Below are 18,138 nucleotides of genomic sequence, written 5' to 3'. Positions count from 1 at the left end.
ATAAACATTTCATCTGATGTTATCTTGTTCATCACATGCAGTCTTTAAGGTGGAAATTTAGACAAATCTCAAAACTGAACATAATATTTCAGTGTGTAAATCATGTATTTGCCTCTGCTGTGATGTGACTCAGTCATTCATATGGACTTATAATTAGATAATCTGCAGAAAATGCAAATCTTTTTTCTATTTTCTGTTCTTTTGTGTTGATTTTACACTTAAAAAATATCTTTTAACAAAGCCTTCTTCTAGCACCACCTACTATGATGTCTGTACCAGCTTGATTTTAGCCCTCCGGCATGTTGTCTTTATTTAAAAATCATCAAAATTACACCATTTATCAGAGCCACAAACTGTAAAAACAAGAAAAGTGGGCAGATTTCCAACTTTCCGTGTGAGATGTGCTGTTCAGTCGGGAAAATTAACCAAATCTGAGCTTAAAATCGTCATATTTGATCAAAATCCTTTTTTATTTTACACGTCAAAATAAAGAGTTTGCACCAGTTACTGTAAAAAACCCAAAAAATATGTGAAGAATATCCTGCTTTTTCTAGTTTTTAGCCAGTTGTTGGAACAAAACAGGACATATTAAGGCATCACTTTGAGTTTTTCTAACATCAGACTACATGAATAACACAGAAAATAATCAGCACATTAAACCTCTAAACCCCTAAAACCTGTGAGGAGGTTTGAAAAGCCCCTTTTCTTCAATATATTTCAAAAATTAATTTGTTTATTGGAGCCACAAACTGTAAAAACAGGAAAAATGTCAGATTTTTAAGTGGCTGATTTGCTATTCTGTTGGCAAATTGAACCAAATCTGCAGCAGATTCTGTAAAAAAAAAGAACAGTTCTGCATTTATAGACGCAGCTGAGAACCGCCGAGTGACTGATATCATTTTTATGTTAATATTCAATCACTTTGAGCTGCATGTTTTCTATGAAAGGTCAAGACTTACCGTCATCGCTGGTTGTTTCGTTGCTTAAATATCGTCTCGTCGTGTTTTTTTTTTTTTTTTTTCAGCTCTCCTTGTTGCCGCTCGTCTCCACGACTTCCGCCGCACCATCAAGGAAGTCGTCAGCATCGTGAAAGTTTGCGAAACGACGCTGAGAAAAAGGCGAGTGGACGACGTCTATGATTTCAGTCTGATGGAAATGTTGGAAACTTTTGGTCGTAGAGGCGCCGAGGATTCCTCACGTGTGACCCGGAGATGAATCGGCTTTCGCTTCTGCTTTGTGTTCAAATCTTAATCAGGTTGGTCGAGTTCGAGGACACGCCCACCAGTCAGCTGACCATCGAGGACTTCATGAAGGTGGATCTGGACCAGGAGTGCGACCCGCCTTGTTTTACCGCCGGACTGAAGAAGCTCAAAGCCCAACAGGTGACGCCGCAAGAACACCTTTTGATCTCGCAAAGCAATACGTTTTGAGTTTTAGCCAGTCGATGGAACCAAACAAAACATTTCAAGGTGTCATTTTGGGGTTTTTCTACTTTTAAACTGCACGATTAACCGAGAAAATACTGTGAGCTGGTTTAAAAGGTGGCTTTTCTTTATAAACATGTCAGAAAATCAACCGTTTGTCGGAGCTAGAAACTCTGAAAACAAGAAGAAATGTCCGATTTTCAGCTTTCTGGTCGTCCTTCAACTTGCACCTTTCTCTTTGGAAAATAAAACCAAATATCCTCCAGAATCTGAGAATGTGCTTACAGTCTAGTTGTTAGAACAAAGCAAAACGTTTTAAGGTATCATTTTTTCTACTGGTAGACTACACGACTAACTGAGGAAATACTTTGCAGATTGAGCTTTAGAATCCCAAAATACTGAGAGCTGGTTTAAGAGTTGTCTTTTCTTTATAAAAACTGCAAAAAAAATCCACCCTTTATCAGAGCTAGAAATTCTAAAACCAGGAAGAAATGTCGACATTCATGTGTGATGTACCAAAGTAGAACCAAAATTAAGTTTAAAACCGTCATATTTCATCAAAATATCCACCCAAATTGGAGAATTTGCCATTTTTCAGTATCTTGCAATCTTGTAAATGTGTTGAATTTTAAGAACAAAGCGAAACATTTTAAGTTCATTTGGATCCTAAGATTCAGACTATTTATTTTTGTTGAAGTCTTGAAAGTCATTTAGATTAAATATCACCATTTGAAGCCTATTCTTCTTTTTTTTCTGAGAGAAACCGACATCACACATGGCATGTTGAGGGATCACTAGAAAGCTAAAAATCACTAGAAAGCTAAAAATCGGACACATTTTTTAAAAACATTTTCTGTCTCCGACAAACGATTGAATTTCTGCAGTTTTTACAAAGAAAAATGTCTCCTCTGAACCAGCCAAGTTGGTTTTCGGGTTCCGAGGTTCAATCCGCTGATTATGTTCTGTGTAAATTATGTGATCTCGTAGTAAAAAAAATTTCAGAGAACCCAACATTAAAGATTGTTTTGTTTTCATCAGAAAGCTAAAAATCTGACAAATTTTATTGTTTTTACTTTTTCTGTCTCTGACAAACGGTTGAATTTTTGTAATTATTTAAAAAGAAAATATGTCTTTCAAACCTGCCGAGTTGGTTTTAGGGTTCTGAGGTTCATTCTGCGAGAACCCAGCCTGAAACCTTAAAATGTTTTGTTTTGTTTAAGATACAGCATTTATTAGAGCGTAAGATAATGAAAAGCAGCAAATTCTCAGGTTTGGGTGGATGTTTTGATGAAATATTCTGATTTTAAGCTTAATTTCAGTTATTTTTGGAGAACTGTCAAAAAATTTTTTTTTAAAAAGGAAAAACCATCAGATTTTCTGCTTTCTAATCGTCTTTTTAAACATATTGTGCAGTTTTATCTTGAAAAATGACCAAAAACAAGCATAAAATCATGATATTTCTTCCAAATCACTGTCATATTAAATAGCGGTTTCACCAGACAGTGTGAATAAACAATTATGTGTTCCTCAGCGCGGAGAAGAAACACTAATTAAATAAATCTGATATGATTTTCCTTTCCTTTTACGGAGGAGCTTCGCCCAAAAATGAGCTCAATGTTCTCACTGTGTAACAGAAAAAGGCAGAACAGGGACACAGGAAGTATAATGAGAGTTAATCATGTTATTGTTGCGGCGTACAAAGAGTTTAAATGTGTCTCAAACCAGCAGCATCAAGTCAAACTGGCTCCACTTCCTGCCTCAATATGTTCTTTTATTCTGCTTTACTCTGGTTATCGTCTCTTCCCTCCAGCTGGAGATGGAGCTGAAGAAAAAGATCGACGACGTCGCAGGTATGAAACCTTTGTTTAATGAATTTGTTAAACTTATTCAACACGTAGACACAGACGGAGTTCGGTTGTTTTCTTCAACTAAATCAGTGTTGGATGTGTGCGAAAGGAAAAGTTCAGAGAGGAAGGAGCTCCCTGGTTTTTTTTTTTTTTTTACATGATTTCACTTCTGCACAACATGCAATTAACCGTACGCTACGTTACGACATATTATCGTGTAATTATGGATCCAGGGAGGCGGATTCTCAGAAGAACACAAAGTCGGCATCACTTTAGGGAACAGTTCCTCCGTCTGCTCCCAGTCCTGCTCTTCAGGGTTCGTCTTTTTATAGTCCAAGCGATGTGCTCACATTTTTTTATTTTAGCAAAGCGTCAAAGCGTCGGTGTACAGTTTGGAAACCTGAACATGGAGCCAGAAACGTGGCAGCTGCTTGGTTTACTTTGTATCCTGCGTCCTGTCGGGTCAAGGATCTACGAGAATACAGTCATGAACAAAGTTTGCATTCGCTTGTAAAGACGTCTTGACTTTCCAATGACTCCTATAACTCTGAAAACACTGACATGCATGAATCTTGGTCTCAAACAGTCCTGCTTTTTGGTTCTTTTATAGATTTATTAAAGGTCTTTTGGAAATATGACTAAACCTGCCGTGTCATACATACAGAAATGCTAATATTCGGTTAAATGTCTTTGGGCCATTTTCGCCTCAACTAGACTCTTTTGGTTTCCGTCCACAAGCTTCTGGTGCAGAATTCGTGCAGTTAAACTAAACTTGTTGTTGGGTTTAAGTCAGGATTTTGGACAAACCAGTCTAGAACCTTCATTCCAGCCTGATTGAACCATTTCTTTAGCACTTTTGATGCGTGTTTGGACTCATAGTCTTGTTTAAACACCCAGCTCCGTCCAAGATCAACCTTCTGATGATGATTTAAGGTTTTCCTGAAGAATGTGGAGGTGATCCTCCTTCTTCTTCTCCACTGGTGATGCTGCCACCACCGTGCTTGAGCGCTGGGTGTCGAGTATCACTGCACAAGTCGACGACCAAGACAGGGAAAGCGAGCAGATGTTTATACCTCCTGAAGCACATCATCAAGCAGGATTAAATGTACATCATTGTGTTAGCATGCTAACAATCAGCCTAAGCTACAGCCGACTGATGGACGATTTTTTGATTAACCTCCGACCGTTTTGATGATTAATTAATCAGCTTGTGTAACTTCTCTAAAAATGTTTATCTTCAACAGACGAAATTCAAGAATATCAGGATGAAATCGACGCTGAGCTCGAGAGCAGCCGACCCAAACTGAGAGGCGTTTACGCCGCCTACACGAAGGAAGGTGAGCAATTTCAGAAGCCGTCTTGGGAACATGTTTAGATGACCAACATGGGCAGTTGAAGAGCTGCGTATTTATCAGGAGAACAAACTAGAATCCTGAACCAATATGAGGAGTTTTACACTATGAAGCTGCAGCCAAAACCACGCAAGAACGCTGACGAAAAAGGATGGACTCAGACGGGGACGGCGGCTAAATGTTTGCTTGGTTTTTAAATTGACCTTTTTGGTTGCGCTCATACAGCACATTATGAAGCAGAGTGAACTTATATCAGTGTGTCATGAGAGTGATCTATGACAGTAAACAGACATTTGTCATGTTGGAATTTTGACATTTTATAAGCCAAACAACTAATCGATCGATCGAGAAAACAATCGACAAATTGATAGACAGTGAGAATAATCTCTAGCTGCGGCCAAACTGTGAGGAAACAAACTGCAGATTCTGTTTCCTGGAAATGAAAAGTTGAATTCAGGAGCAGTAGAATTCTGTCTTGCTCAGTTCAGCCCAGTCAGGAGTTCTGCAGCTACAGCTGGACACTGAGCCGCATCGATTAATCAATTAGCTGTCGACTAATAAATGAGTCTCCAACTATTTTGATTATTATTTAATCGGTTTAAGTCAAAATCCTTTAATTTCTGGTTCTTAGATGTGAATATTTTCTGGTTTATTTCCTCCTCTGTGACTGTAAACTGGAGATCTTTGAGTTGTGGACAAAACAAGACATTTGTCATGTTGGAATTTTGACATTTTTTACTATTTTCTGACCAAACAGCTAACCGATTAGTCGAGTAATGGATCCACACATGAATCGACGATGGAATGAATGGTCAGTTGCAGGATTAATGCAGCTTAAACCAACGTTTTCTGATTCCAGAAGTCGTCCCTCAGCGTCCTGATCTATTAAACTCTCTTGTAACAAACATCTCTGCTTCATTTAGCTGCTGGCGCTGCTACAGACTGTAAAATAATTTCACAGCAGGAGATCTGAGCAGCAACCCGACAAGTTTGCGGCTCTGAAATGAAAACAGCAGCAGCAGCAGCAGCATCGCAGCCAGATGTTGGTTTACTGTGCTGAACCTTTACTTCCAGCCTCCCGTCACTCTTCATCTCTTCCTACCTTTGCCTCTTTATCTTCGGCTCGGTTAGTCTTTTCTTTCCCACACAAACACTCGTCGTTCCATCCCGGTCGGGGGCCGCCGCTGACTTCAGCCTCCTCCAGCCTCCTCCAGCCTCCTCCAGCTGCTTCCAGCAAAATTCTTCTCGTCGGTTTTTGTGACTCATTTTAATTACCGCTGATTAAAGGACACGTTTTAATTAGACGCCAGGACGGCCGCAACTACGATCCCAATTATTTTGTCAGAATGTGAACATTTATCTCGGTTTCTCTTCTCGGGAACAGAATAATTTCACTTTTTCATATCAGTATCTCGACCATTTTTAACTCTTGTGGCTCCTCTTAGTGCAGAAAATGTGTGTTTTTTAAATTTTTTTTAGTCGTACAACTATGAGATGCAGCCTTTTTATTCCGCACGGAAACTGAGGAGTTCTGAACTGCATAACGATACGCAGCTTTAACACAAAAAAAACACAAAAACGGACTCACAAATACCTTCAGGTTGCATCTGCTGAACCACAAACGTGTCATTAAACCCTCTGAACTCCTGCTTTTCTTGCTGCTGTCGCATTTTCATTCACTGTCGGCCTCATGTTTCACTGGACGACCACAACTGTGAACCCAATGATTCTGTCAAAATGTGATCCAGAGAACAGAATAATTCCACTTTTGTCAGTGTTCACATCAGCATCATGACCATTTTTAACTTCCACGGCTGCTCTTCTGTGGAGACAAATGTGTGTTTTTTCTTTTTCTGGACAATTTTTAAATTCTTACATCACATCGACGTTATACTTTTTTGCTCAAACACACTAAAAGCAGCCCAAAAACGTGTCATTACACCCTCAGAACTCCAGTTTTTCCTGCCGCTGTCACACTTTTACTCGCTGTTGGCCTCATTTTTCACTGCAACCAGGACCAACGCAGCTATGAACCCAAAGATTTTGTCCAAATGTGATCCGGGGAACAGAATAATTCCACTTTTTTTTGATGTTTACATCAGCATCATGACCATTTCTAACTTCAATGGCTGCTCTCGGTGTAGAAAAATGTGGGTGTTTTTTCTTTTTAATGGAAAAAGTGAGGAAAACCGTGACATTAGCAAAAAACACTAGGAGTTCAAAGGGGTAAAATTTAAAAAAATAATTAGATAAAAAAGGCGATTACACTAATTTTGTTCCTGTTGAATGCACCGTAAACACAAAAGCTTCCTCGTGCAACCTGGAGTGCATAAATTCTAAATTACTAATACTGCATTTTAGCTCAACTTCACTTTATTGCGTCTTGTTGCGGAGTTTATGACTCCTCAAAGATCGAAAAGTCTGCAGCTCATAGTTTTCCAATTAAAAATAGTCCAGTGAGAGAAAAACAAACAAACACGTTTTTCTGCACCAAGAGCAGCTGCAAAGGTTAAAAATGGTCAGAATGCCGCCACAAGTGAGAAAAACAGTAAAATTATTCTGTTCCCACAATCACAGTTGCACAAAATCTTTAGGATCGTAGCTGCGTTGGTCCTGGTTGCGCCGAAAGCCGTGACGGCGGCAAGAAAAACTAGAAAAATGAAACAAGAAAATGTAACCTGAAGGTATTTGTGAGGTTGTTTTTAGTGTGTCTGAGCAAAACGAAAGCTTTAAAAAGTCTAAATTCGATGTGATTTAACAATTCAAAACAGTCCAGTAAAAGAAAAACCCAACACATTTGTCTCCACAGAGAGCAGTCATGGAAGTTAAAAATGGTCCAGATGCTGATGTAAACACTGACACAAGTGGAACTATTCACTTTCCCAGATCACATTTAGACAAAATAATTGGGTTCATAGTTGTTCGTCCAGTGAAACATGAGGCCGACGGTGAGTAAAAATTTGACAGCAGCAAGAAAAACTGGAGTTCAGAGGGTTTAATGACAAGTTTTAGTTTTAGAAGACGCAACCTGAAGATATTTATGAGGTATTTTAGTGTGTCTGAGCAAAACGAAAGCTTTAAAAAGTCTAAATTCAATGTGATTTAATTCTTTGCTGTTGTCTAATTCATGACTTCTCAGTTTCCACGAGGATTAAATGGCTGTATTTTAGTTTTTTTTTCAATTTAAAACAGTCCGGTGAAAGAAAAAAATGGTCAAGATGCTGCCACAAGTGGGAAGTAACTGGGGTGGTGGTTGTTCCTGTAGTGGTGACAGTGAAAAATGAGGCAAACTGGGTGAAAATGTGGAATTAAGAGGGTTGAATGGTAAGTTTTGGGTGTAAAAGATGTACCCTGTTGACATTAGTGGGAGAGGTGCTTTGTGCGGCAGTTTTTCGCGTCTGCTCACCAGCAAGACATCTTTAAAAAGGATCAATTCAAAGCGATTCAACTGTTTATTCATTCCTCTTCAGATGTTGACGCGCTCTCCTCGCCGTCGTCTAAGCTGGCCGACGGCGACGACCCAGAGGAGGACGACGAACTCCAGGCCGTCGCCCAACACTTTGGCCGAGACCTGGAGGAGCTCACGCTGGAGGCTCTGATCAAGCTGGAGCAGAAGAGACCGGAGGACCAGGACGAGGAGGAGGACGTCCCGCGGAGGAAGGGCCCGTCGCTGGAGTCCATCCTGGGACCGATGCCGACGTCGGCCACCCTCGGCCTCCCCGAGTCCTTCAACACCTGTGTGGCCAACGAGAAGAACTGTGAGTACGACTCTTTTTATTGCATTTTGTTGTTTGTGCCGTTTTTTAGATTTAGAAGCTCCTCCTGCTTCGTATCAATCAGAAAGATGAAACCTCATCGAGTGAAGCATCAAACGTTGGAGACTAAATCAGAGAACATCGCACCGTCTGCGTCGCCGTAGCAGTCCGTAATCACGCCGAAGAATGCGCTCTCAGGTTTAATTGTCGTAATTAACTCCCCTCGGCTGAGCTGTGTGTGAAATCCGTCCTCCCTTATTATGTTTCTCGTCCCCACAGCGCTCTCGCATACATGAAGGGAATGTGTGGGAGATTTCTCCACCACTGATGTGGCTTCTTGAGCTGGTTCGCGTTTCTGCGGCACATTTAAAGATTCCTCCATTTAAAAATCGTCTCTCAGTTTGTTTGGAGAGTTTTGGGAGCATTTCTGTTTTTTTTTTTTTTTTTAAAAATACAATTTTACTTGTTTTTACAATTTTACGCTCTTTTCTCCCTTGAACTCCACTGCTGGTTGTTGGTTTTACACTTCAAAACTCATCTCCTTGTATTAAAGTTACATATTATTGCTGTTTTTTAACATGGAAATAACCCCTTCCTGCCTTATAAGAGGTAAAATCTGGATTTTCTTGTACACAAGTTCGCCATCATGTCCGAGTCAGACATATTCGTGCAACTATTTCTCTGTTATTCATGTCTTTTAGTTGGGAAGCGGTTGTTTTTAATGCAGTTTTACTACAGTTTTTCCAATTTCAGGCTCTTTTCTTTCTTAAACGTGCTCTGATTTTTGATTTAACCCTTAAAATCTCATCTATGTGTATCAAAGTTACACATTTAGAGGTTTTCTCCCATTAAAATAATCCCTTTCTGCCTTAAAAAAGGTTAAAAAAAACCTTGATTTTCTTGCTTTAATAACACTATTTCTTTGTGTGTTATGCAGCAATGTCGGCTTGTTTAGACCATTTTTGGGGTTAGTTCTGCATCCACAAGCTAGAGAGAGACGTGTTCGAGCCGCTGTTTCTCTGTAATTTATGCCTAATTTATTGAGAAGTGTTCACTCAGATTGAGTTTTTCTAGACAATTTTACTCCAATTTTTCTCCCTTGAAGTCCATCTCTGGTTGTTTTTACCCCCCAAAGCTCATCTCAGTGCATCAGAGTTACTTATTTAAAGTTTTTTTTTCCTGCTTCCTGCTTCAAAAAGGTGATTTTGGATCCCATCAATTGTATAATATAATTTTATAATAATAAAAATAGCAATAATAATACTTATTTAGAGCTTTTCCAGGTGCTCAAAGACGCTTTACAAAGTAGGTAACAACAAAATAAACAAACAAAAGGTTGTTTTCATGTAACTTTATACATAAATTAGTCGTATTATTGGCCTTTAATGTTTAAAAAAATTAAAGTTAATGTATTTACCTTTGAAAAAAATGGGAAACCAGTTATTAATCAAATACTCTTGGTTGTAATAAAACAAATAAATGTGACATATAAATTATTTTTTTTAAATGTTATTTTACATTAAACATGTTATTTAAATATTTTTGCATATTTTAAAATGTGGACTAAAAAAACAAACCAGCTTTATTTTGTGTCGTGACACAAAGTGCTTTACAACAAAATAGTAATAATAATAATAATAATAATAATAATAGTAAAAAAAAGCATTAAAAGGCAACAATTGGAAATTTTCAGTAAACTAAATGTTTTTTAAGACGTGCACGAATCAAACAGTCGTCTGAGTTAAAGTGATTCTGCAGTTAAAGATATAGCTGATTGATTGTTGTTTATCGGTTCATGGACTTGGCGATTAATCGATAGACGATCAATAACGTCCCTGAAATGCAGTAGCCTTTGTCTGATTCCTGTGAGGACCAGTGAAACACACTTTGCTGCTTTTCTGTTTCCTACCTTGTGTGTGAGTTTTGTTTACGAACAAACTGAGAGAAAACAGGAAACCAGCAGCAGGACGGATTATCACCAAAATAAAGCGTCATGGGAGGCCTATAATGAGCCAATTAGTCCAGCAGGAAGCTCTGCGCCGCCGCCACGCCCTCCTGATCTGCTGGCTGATGAAGCTGCATCTGTCCTGATGAGGAAACCTGCGATTTTGTGGCTCTGAGTCGGAGCTCAAGTGTGTCTTCGTGGATCAGAGCTGAAGCGGTTTGGAGGAAATACCCAGCAGACGCCTCGTTGTGTCCGTAAATATTGACCTTAAAAGAGTTTGGAGCTCTTCAACTTTCCCTCTCGTGTCCCTGAACAACACTTCCGAGCAGGTGGATGATCCTGAAGGCCGTAAACTGTCTGTAATTTGGGTTCTGTGTCCATGACGGAGGGTTCGAAATGCAGCCAAGAAAAGGAGAACTGCACATAAGAACGTGTTTTATTTTGAAAAATGTCCAACATTGCGTTTCCATCCATCCATCCATCCATCCATCCATCCATCCATCCATCCATCCATATTCAGGTTGTGGATGAAACATTTGTCATTTCTCACCATTTTCTGACATTTTTATTGTCCGCTAACTGGTTAAAACATAAATAAAGGGATTCTTCGCCATATTCCATATAATTTTTTTTTATCTTTAAATGCATCAGCGCGAGCCTTAAATTTCTCGCCGTCTGTGAAAACATCCGTATGGGAGGTCGAGGCGGCCATTAACCTGATGAAAACGTCGGCCGGCGATCGCGTCATGACGGAAACCCTGAATCATGAGCTCTTATGTTAATTGTCAACGCGTCTCCGTTTTTATCTTTTATTGGTTTTGTTGGAGGATGACGTCGGTTTGAGTCATCTCTCTCCATCGGTTGTGTCGCGAGGCTCATCGTTTGTGGCGGCGAGTGACAAAAACCGGCATTAAAAATGAGAAACGGCCCGTGATTGAAGGGTTTAATTGTCGGTTGGTGGGTCTGGAGGCCGACCTCGGCGGGGAGCCGTGTGATTAGAGGGGAGTCACTCCGTCCCCCCAGTCTGACTGCTCTCTGTCTGCTTATGAGGGTTCAGATTAGTTTATTTATATTCACAGTGTTAAAAAACAGTCATTTGTGGCTGCTTTGCTTTAATTACAGTCAGTTTTTGCATTAAGAAAAGATGAAAAACAGCTTTAGTAGTTTCACATTTCGACAGCTTTGCGGTCTTTTGCAGTCCCACGAGTCTGGCTCTCGTCTTCTCTGGTTGCTTATGACTGTTTAAAGTAGTTTATTTACATTTACAGTGTTAAAGATCAGCCGTTTGTGGCAGCATGTGTGTTCTCTGCTTAACTTACAATCAGTTTTCACATCAAAACATGAAAAATTGCTTTAGTGTTTTCACGTTCGCACCATTCAAGTCTGTCTCTTTTACTTTGTGGGGTTTTCTTCAGGTGAAAACAGTCCTTTGTAGCTGATTTCTTCACTTGTCACGTTAAAAATTAGAAAATACCTTCATGTTTTCTACCGTTGCAGTGTTTTTAGTTTGTTTTTCTGCCTCTATGCGTTGTCTCTCTGACACAAAAACCCACAAACAGTGATTTTAACCCCGGTGGTTTTTGTTCCTGTCACGTTTTTTAGTTTAAATCATCACTGCAATATAAAGTCCTGCAGCTTTATGGGAACAGAACAAGCATGAAGAAGGAGAGAAATGTCTTCTGTGCAGAATGACACAAATATAATGAAAGACAGACAGTTGGAAAGTTGAACATCTGACAAATTTTCAGATTTTGCAGTTTCTCGCTCTGGTAAATTGTTTAATTTTGGTGGTTTTGAGACACAATAATCAGAGGGTTAATACACTGCCACCTGGTCTGTAGTGTTATTTTATTCCTATGTTGCTCTAAGTATAAAAGGAAAAAAGATTAAACTGTTGTAAACATCAATAACACACTTGTTTTTGTGGATGTGTTCACAGTTTAAGCACAACAAACACTGAAAACCTGCGTAGATTAGCATGTAGCATGGGATGGAAGTGACAGAAATTAGCCGTGATGCTAGTTAGCATCATAGAACCGGATGTATTTAACTAATTGTAATTTAATCGGTTTTTAATTTCACGTTTAGTTTGTCATGTTTTGACTTAAAGAATTTAACCTTCTGCAAGTTTTTCTCTGCAATCAGGCTAATTAGTGTCGTTTTTAACCATTACTGCGCCACCGTGAACCGAAGGAAACACATTTTTTTTTTTTGTTGGGTAACGTTTGCCGTGTGCCGACACATGTGCCTAATTATCGTTGAACTGTGCGACCAGCGCGAGCCCTCGTCTGTTTACGGATCTGCAGCTCTGTTTTTGTTTGGAGGCCGGTTACTGGGAGGTTCTGCCGCTGGTCCTGGTTTGGTTCAGGCTTCGGCTAATTGTGGTGGATGCAGGAGGCTCGGTGACCCCCCCCACACACACACACACGCACACAGCTCCATCTTTGAAGTATTAAGTGGACCGGGTACCTTGTCATTAGGGCCGAGGCTTTCATCTGCAGAGTGTGGACATTGTTAGCGGAGGGCAGGGCGCTGGAGGAAGTGAAAGAAGCTGTAATTTTGGAATCTCTCTGGAAAAAAAATGGGAAAAAAAAACAACAAAGACCACAGTGATGGTTCTGGAACAAAGTCGCTGTTTGATCCGCTTCAGTTTTGAGGAAGATGGAAATACAGACGCCCACACAAGAGCTGTTTGTGTGTTTATTGTAGTGGCAGTTTCTCCACCTTGTTCATTTTTATTTTAAGGTTTTTTTGTTTTTTTTTTTCAAAACGCCACTTTGGCTGCCGAGGTTAGTTCGAGGCTTTTTCAACAACGTCCCGCCGAGGAATAAACGATTCCACCGAGGCGCGGGTTCGCAAGCACGCAATCGAAAAACTGAAACACGCAAAATGAACTGAAACAGCGTCCACGTTGACTGAAATTCAGACATTCACAGACCACCATCGTCCTTGACCTGCTCCACCCACATATAATAAAGACGCCTACACGGAACTAATAAGAGCAAAATATAAGAAAAAAATCAATTAAATTTTGCATTTGTGATTCACATAAGACGGTCTGTCTGACACAAATAACACACGTGAAGATTAAAGACAGGAAAATGAGTGAATCACCACCATGTCCAGCGGTAGGTACAAAGTTTACATCCACTTATAAACACCTTGTATATCGAAGCAGTCTTGAGTTTCCAGTGACTCCTATAACTCTGAATTTTCTACGATGGAATCACAAAACAATCCTGCATTTTGGTTTTTCATAGATTTATTTACGGTCTTCTGGAAATATGAAACGAAGTCTGTCGGATCAAAAATATACAAACAGAAATGCTAGTATTTCGTTCTTTGGCTAGTTCCACCTCAGTTGGGTTCTTCTGGTCTCCGTCCACCAGCTTCTGGTTCATCTCTGACTCCTCTGGACAGAATCTCTGCAGTTCAACTGAACTTGTCGTCTTTCTGGCTCAGACTTGTTTCTTCATCAGTCCACAGGTTCTGGATGGTTCCAGTCAGGACTTTGGGGAGACCAGTCTAGAACCTTCATTCCAGCCTGATGGAACCATTTCTTCACCACTTTGATGTGTGTTTGGGCTCATTGTCTGGTTGGAACATCCAACTGTGTCCAAGATCAACCTTCTGCTGATGGTTTTAGGTTTTCCTGAAGAACGTGGAGGTGATCCTCCTCCTTCATTGTTCTATTCCCTGTAAGCCTGATGCTGCCACCTCCATGCTTGATGGTGGGTTTGGTGTTCTTGGGGTTAAAGGCCTCACCTTCTCTCCTCCAGACATGTTTCTGCTCAGTGTTTGTTCCATCTGACCACAGAACTTTCCTCCAGAAGGCCTTTTCTTTGTCCATGTGATCAGACTTCAGTGGAGCTTTAAGGTTCTGCTTCTGGAGGAAGAACTTCCTTCTTCATCAGCCTCTCAGCTCATGTTGATGTCAGACCCTGTGGACACTGACCAGAGCTGCTTTCTGTTGATTCCTGGTTGACTCTTGACCATCCTGACCAATCGTCTCTCAGCAGCAGCTGGTAGTTTGTGTTTCCTTCCTGATGGTGGCAGTAACACAACTGGACCATGAACTTTATGCTGACACACTGATGGTTCTGGGATCTGAAGCTGCTTTGAAATGGCTCCAAGAGACTTTCTAGACTAGTTCAAGTCAATGATTTGCTTCTTCAGATCTGTGCTGAGCTCTCATTTTACCAGTAGTTTATTTATTCTCCTGTATATTGTAAACAAAGGTGGTTTATAGAATCGTATCATGTGGGGAGCTGAGGCATGTTCCATTTTTTCAATACTCACTAATACTTTTATCTCACCCACAGTACTTGTGAATGAATTTGGTGTGATATTAATGTATTAATTGAATGTTCAATGAGAAGAGCTTCATTCTCAGATATGATCAGCTGTGTGTCTGTTCTGGAGACGCTCTTGTCATTGAGACAGTTGCCTCCCTAGTTAAACTCCTCTTTATCTCCCGCCCGGCCTCACCCCTCTCCCTCATCGACGGCTCATCTGAGTAATGGCGTTTTCATTAACTTGTGCTATCGGAGGAGAAAGTGAGGCCGAGCAGCCGTGAGCTGGCAGAGAGAACGTGACTCCGCCACCTCCGGATGACTTTGTCACATTCGTCCATAGCCGAGGTCTTCGGGGAGCTCCGGCCGGCACCATTAGAGGCAGCATTGATTGAGGCACACTGTTTTCAGCGGAGCACTTAGTTCAATCAATGACGTTTGGCCTGACCTTAACTACCTCGGCGAGCACGGCTCCCCGGCTCTCGTCAAACCACTCTGCCGTTTTTATTGCTTGGAAGCGTCTGGGGACAGGGCCGTTTGAAGTGTGTGAAACTCTTGGTTTTGGCCGAGGCCTTTTTCTCTTTGAAGACTCCCTTTCATTTTTAAGATCTAACTTTGTTTCACGCCCCGTTTTGGCTGCGATTGTACAGGTGTTTCAGGAAACCAACATCACTCTCCAGACAAGAATTTGTTGTCCTAAAACATTTTCTACCATCCGTCCTCCTCACTAAAGGCAATTACTGCAGTAAATCGTGGCTGTCAGCGTTTCGGGGCGTGGTAGGAGCTCCCTGACAGATCTGAGCTCCGACAGCAGCTCTGCTGAGTCAATTATAGTCTTTTAAATGAGCAGCATCTGTCTCATCTCTCTGTCCACAGAGGACTCGTTCAGGGATGAAAGAAAATGCAAAGTCTCCTCCTGCATTTCAGCAGCGCCACACTTTACCTCCTCAGCAGTCACATCTGAAGAGGGGAGGAAAAAAAGCTCCGCAAGCTCCTTTGTGTTGTGTTTTTTGCGATGCTAATGAGCAGAGAGGCAGCCCTTCAAACCGGGAGGCCACTGGTTTGATCCCAGCAGCCACCAGTGTTTCCAGCTCTGATCAACAGATCTTCATCTTAACAAGTTGTAGTTTTGTGTTGTCGAGTAGGGGAGGGGAACGCAAATATCTGAAGCCTCTGTCACACATGCTTTCCATCTGGTCTGAATGAACACTCTGCCCACTTGTACGTAAAAGTTGCACCTGTATGGGAAGACTCTTTCCATGTTTTAGCACTAATAGCTGTCCATAAACATCACAGAGGGATTTTTCCCTCCAAATTGATCAAATCCTTGCAGTACCAGACAGCAGCAGAACCCGATTCGACATCTAGTTTGTCGTAGATTTAGTTTGTCGCTTCCAGCTGTTTAGGATTATTTACTCTGAGTTTATTGAATCCCTGCAGCATCAGACAACAGTGAGATTCATAAGAGGGAGAGAGACAGCAGGACATTTACTAGATATAATTACAAATCATCCCCGGCATGGAAGGAAATTATAAATAACCTTAGTCGATTGACCTCTGAACGACCACTTTAACAGACCGATAAATATCTCAGGTCTAAAAAGAGCTTCTTCGTTTTTCTGTCTTTTTTCTGGGCAGCAGTGGATCCCTGAGTCGGCGGTTTGATCCTGGATTGTTTCCTTTGTACCCCGACAGAAGCGCTGCCTCCATCGTTAGTGAAAGGGTGAACGAGGAAAGTTTTTGAGATGTACATTGCAAAAAAAAAGCAACAAAAGAAAACTGCACTTGGTGGTTTGTCTCACCCCATTTGCTGATATTTTCAGATTTTGGGAAAGAACAATAGGCGCTAACGGCTCAATCTGCGACCAAATGTCTTGTGAAGGACAGATCTCGGCTGTGAAAGTGTGTAACTGTAAGGAAATGAAGCGTGGGGCTGTTGGAGAAGCCGACGCATCTGTGTCCTCCTTCGGTTTTAATAATCCGTGACACTCTGAGAATCCGAGGAACATGTGATTTACGACCATGTTGAACCCTGAACGCTGCCCGGTTGTTGGCTTTCTTGGCTTCGGCACCAACATGTGTTTAGACACGTAGAAGGACTGATGAATACAACATGCAGCGGACGGCTGTGGTTTTATCATGCATGTGTCTTAGCTGCACGGATGCAGGATTCAGCGACCCTGGTGCTGACGCCTAAATTATTCAGAAAGTCATCGTAGCTGCTACAACACAGCAGACAGACACAACTAGACTCTGTAAAGGAAAAACTACCTCCAGCGAGTGTGAAAACTTTTTTGCAAAACCGGGGAACTATTTTTCAAATTTTAACGTTTCCATTGATGGTTTTTTTTAAATGCAGTGCTTCAAAATGCACTAGAAAATATGTTATGATGTTGATTAAAAAGCATAAAATGCCCAAAATACTCAGGGTCAGCAGTTCATTTGTGCTGTTTTTTTCTAATTTGATGCTTCAAAATGTGCAGAAAATGGATTGTGAGTGTGACATTTAAAGGAACAGATCGATACATGTTGTAAACTTGCAGAAACAATGACCAGGGATTGGGTGGCTTTACAGTTTATTAGTGTGTTTTCTCTGACAGGGACCGAGCTCATTGATCAACACAAAAATGGCCGTTTGTAATGACATCTCACAATCATCACATATAGAAAAACACAGATGTAAACAGAAAGGTTTCCGTTTTAAAGGCAAGTTCTCCTGAAATAAAACTCACCAAAATGACATTTATCAGCCAGATCCTGTAAAAACAGGAGGAGCCAGTTTTCAGACGGTCCTTGAACCGATCGTGTCAAATAAATAACAAACTTTAACCTTAGATTGTTCTTTTTTTATGATCTGTGACTTTAAAAGACTTTATATTGGCCCAAAACAAGCCCACAGTGAATGCAAATGTGAGCAGCATAAGACATTTTGTGCAGTGTCTGCTCTGAAAACAACAGGAAGCAGCTCTAACATGGATTTTAGATTTCAGTTTGAACTTTCAGTGTCATCTGCGACAGCGTGGGTCCTGCTAGTTAATACAAACACATGGACAAGTGGTGGATGATGAACGAATCTCAGCACCTGTCAGATAAATATTTCATTCACTGCTATTGTTCAGTCAACAACAGTTTAAACCTGTGGCCATCTTCTGCTGTCGGCCAACAAAAACGCAGCGAAATGTCCCTTTAATTAATAATGTCTCATCACTAATTGATGCAGATAATCCGCTCGTGTGCTCGCTGCATTAGTTTGTTCTGGGACAGCTGGGCGGGCCCGAGGCGCCACAGTCTGACAGACATATGGACGGATGGACGGACTCTCAGAGGAGGCGAGCGACACGATTGGACGGAAACCGACAGGGAGACGGGTGTCGCCGACACTCAGCAGAAACACAAGAGGAGGAACAAGAGTTTATTTCAGGCCCACACTGCTCTCCATGGACGGCCAATCATCTGCTCTCAGTGAGCTGGTGCAGAAGCTGCAGAGTGTGTGGAATATGAAATGAGTTAGCAGCAGTTAGCA

General features: G+C 41.0%; 1 protein-coding gene across 1 annotated transcript in view; it reads left to right on the top strand.

Annotated features, from left to right (window-relative positions):
* brf1a (BRF1 general transcription factor IIIB subunit a) overlaps positions 1-18,138 on the top strand; it is a gene marked incomplete at its 3' end in the record, with an annotated part of 133,898 nt that overhangs the window by 43,735 nt on the left and 72,025 nt on the right. The window contains exons 8-12 of the mRNA XM_008278275.1: positions 1,025-1,118; positions 1,256-1,382; positions 3,235-3,274; positions 4,516-4,608; positions 8,094-8,381. Coding sequence (XP_008276497.1) covers positions 1,025-1,118; positions 1,256-1,382; positions 3,235-3,274; positions 4,516-4,608; positions 8,094-8,381 — 642 coding nt within the window. The remainder of the gene's footprint in view (positions 1-1,024; positions 1,119-1,255; positions 1,383-3,234; positions 3,275-4,515; positions 4,609-8,093; positions 8,382-18,138) is intronic.

The sequence above is a fragment of the Stegastes partitus genome, unplaced genomic scaffold, assembly GCF_000690725.1.
Source record: "Stegastes partitus isolate 25-593 unplaced genomic scaffold, Stegastes_partitus-1.0.2 Scaffold119, whole genome shotgun sequence".
Classification (NCBI taxonomy): Eukaryota; Metazoa; Chordata; class Actinopteri; family Pomacentridae; genus Stegastes; species Stegastes partitus.
Note: the sequence above shows the minus strand (reverse complement) of the source record. Positions and strands in the feature narration are given on the sequence as shown.